This window comes from Myotis davidii, unplaced genomic scaffold (genome assembly GCF_000327345.1).
Source record: "Myotis davidii unplaced genomic scaffold, ASM32734v1 scaffold32, whole genome shotgun sequence".
Lineage (NCBI taxonomy): Eukaryota > Metazoa > Chordata > Mammalia > Chiroptera > Vespertilionidae > Myotis > Myotis davidii.
In genome coordinates, this window is record NW_006286587.1 from 1759546 (window position 1) to 1762819 (window position 3274).

The window sequence follows — 3274 nt, forward strand, 5'->3', positions numbered from 1 at the left end:
ACGCCCGGCACCGCCTCCCCCTTCTCCGCGCCCACCCTCCTCCCTGCCACCCCCGACCGGCCGCCGGAGGGCGCTGCGGCCTGCTGGACCCGCCCGCGCTCGGGATCCCGGTGACCTGGGGACAGGGGCGCCGTGCCTGGCCACTGAGCCGGTGAGCCGCGATTTGCGGCTTGTGAAGAATAACAATTGTGTTTTGTGTCTTCTTAAGGTAAAAATAATCCACCTTTTTGGTGGAAACTGAAAAATACAGGAAACTAGAATTCCCCTTTCACCCCAATACCTGGAGCGATGCGCAGGTAACATTTTTATACAGTTCCAGTCTTTTCTCTAGGCACATGCAGTTTTCTTTTTAAAATTTTATTGCATAAAACTGGCATCAGACTGTATTAGACTGTATATCTGGCATCTCCTGCAGTTTTACCTGGCATCGAGTGATTAGAATTTTGCCATATCGGTAAAGTATTGCCAACATGCTTTTTAATGGTTGTATATTGTTCCAATTATGGATGAACTAGAATCTATGTAGCTTATTGTTACACATTTATAATAGCAACACCAGTTTTAAATATATTTGATGGTGATCCCACAATTCATAAACACTGTAACATCTCAGTGTGTCACATGCATATAGTCATAAATGTGCTTGTACCTACAAAAATAACATCATGTATATATTAGTACATAGGCACACATACACATGAATCCCTGAAACCTCCTGTTCCTGAACCAAACACATAAAAATGAAGTTCTTAAAACATTGAATGTGCTACAGTATTTTAAAAACCTCTTAGAGCGCCCTAAGGTGTGGCTCAGTTGGTTGGACTTTCATTGTCCAGTACACTGAAAGTTCGAAGGTTCCATCCCTGATCAGGGTGCGTTCTAGAGGCAGCTAATCAATGTTTCTCTCTCATATATCGATGTTTCTCTCGCTCTCTCTCTTCCTCTCTCTCTTTCTAAAATCAATAAAACAAACAAGCAATCAAAAAACTCTTAGACTGACCAACTGGTTGAGCATGGACCTATGAACCAGGAAGTCATGCACATGCCCAGGTTGCAGGCTCAATCCCCAGTGTGAGGTGTGCAGGAGGCAGCCAATCAATGATTCTTCCTCATCATTGATGTTTCTCTCTCCCTTCCTCTCTGAAATCAATTAAAAAAAAAAAAAACTCTTACACTAACATAAGGAGTAGGTAGAGAGGAAGGCTGTGGCTCCCAGGCAGACAGACTGAGTAAGGACCTAGGGCTGGATGATGCTTCAAGTGAGTGGATGTAGACAAAGAAGAATAGAGAACCAAAGACTGTGCCCTGGGCTCTCCAAGGTTAAGGGCTCAAGAAAGAACTAGCAAGAAACTCACGAGATGCAGGAAATGTGATATATGTATACAATGGAATACTGCTAAGACATAACTTAAAAAAGAATGAAAGCTAGCCATTTATGACAACATGGATGGACGTAGAGGGGTATTATGCTAAGTGAAGTAAATCAAAGATGAATACCATATGATTTCATTTATATGTGGAATCTAAGAAACAAAACAAGTGGATAAACAAAACAAAACAGAAACAGATTCATAGATACAGAGAACAAAATGATGGTTGCCAGAGGAGAGGAGAGTGGGCGGTGGTGGGTGAAAGGGGCGAAGGAGAATAAGAGGTACAAACTTCCAGTTATACAATAAATAAGTCATAAGGATGTAATGTACAGTATAGGAAAATAGCTAATAATATAATAACTTTGTATGGTAACAGGTGGTTACTAGACTTATTGTGGTATTCACATCATAAGGTATGTAAATGTTGCCTGGCCAGCATGGCTAAGTGGTTGAGCCTTGACCTATGAACCAGGAGGTAACAGTTCAATTCCCAATCAGGGCACATGCCCGGTTGTGGGCTGATCCCCAGTAGGGGCCATGCAGGAGGCAGCCTATCTATGATTCTCTCTCATCATTGATGTTTCTATCTCTCCCTCTCTCTTCTTCTCTGAAATCAATAAAAATATATATATTTTAAAAGATACATACATAAATGTCAAATCACTATGTTGTACACCTAAAACTAATATAATATTGTATGTCAACTATACTTTAATTATATATAAGTTATAATCTGTCCAGATTATTATGACCACCTGACGTTTGTAGCAAACTAGCTATAATTTCGCCCTGAAGTTGCGCTGAAGTTGCTAGAGGGCCAGACCATTATAAATAGGGAAGCAGTTTGTTTACCACAACAGTAGAAGTGATTTTTTTTTCTGAAGATATGGGTAAACAATGCGATTTAACAGCCTTTGAACGTGGGATATGTTTGAATGTGAATGGCCAGGTTGTTATGACCACCTGACATTTGTAGGCAAATTAGCTGTACACTGCATCGTATGGGATATGGAAGCCGAAGGCCTGTTCAAAATCACCAGATCTCAATCCAATTGAGCATTGGTGGGACGAAGTTAAAAGAGCCATCAGGCAGCTGGTTCCACAACCATCAAACCTCACAGAACTGGACAATGCTATTCATCAGGCATGGTGTCAGATTCCTCACATCACCTTTCAACATCTCATGGAGTCAATGCCAGGAAGAACTGCCGCAGTATTGAAGGCAAAATGTGGCCCAAGGAAGTACTAACGGACCGCAGGAGGGCTCCAGGGCATGTCCGGCCCATCTCACTCAGTCCCCAATCGGGCCGGACCCCAGCAGCAAGCTAACCTATCGGTGAGAACATCTGCCCCCTGGTGGTCAGTGCACGTCATAGCGACTGGTCGACTGATCAACTGTCTGCCCCCTGGTGGGTAGAAAGAGAGAGAAAAAAAACATTTATGAGAGACATTGATTGTGTCTCCCACACATGCCCAGAGCCGGGATCGAACCTTTAACTCAGGTTCATGCCCTTGACTGGGACTCGAACCTGAGACCCTTTGATGCGTGGATGATGCTAACCACTGAGAAACACTGGCAGGGCAATAATATATTCTTATTTATTTTTTTAATTTTTAAAATGTTTTTTATTGATTTCAGAGAGAGGAAGGGAGAGGGAGAGATAGAAACATAAGTGATAAGAGAGAATCATTAGGGAGAACCAAGATGGCAGCATAGGTTAATGCCGGAGTTTGCTGCCTCGAACAACCACTTCAAAAGTGAAACTAAAAGACGGAACGGACATCACCCAGAACCACAGGAACGCTGGCTGAGTGGAAGTCCTACAACTAGGAGGAAAGAGAACGCATACCGACACTCAGAGAAGGCGCACTGCTGAAGTCAAATACTGAGGTGCGGAGTG

At 43.0% G+C, this 3274-nt stretch overlaps 1 protein-coding gene across 1 annotated transcript in view; it reads right to left on the reverse strand.

Moving 5' to 3' along the window:
• Positions 1-1015, reverse strand: part of CENPB (centromere protein B) — a 3598-nt gene extending 2583 nt beyond the window's left edge. The window contains exon 1 of the mRNA XM_006758127.2: positions 1001-1015. Coding sequence (XP_006758190.1) covers positions 1001-1015 — 15 coding nt within the window. The remainder of the gene's footprint in view (positions 1-1000) is intronic.
• Positions 1016-3274: the final 2259 nt, after the last annotated feature.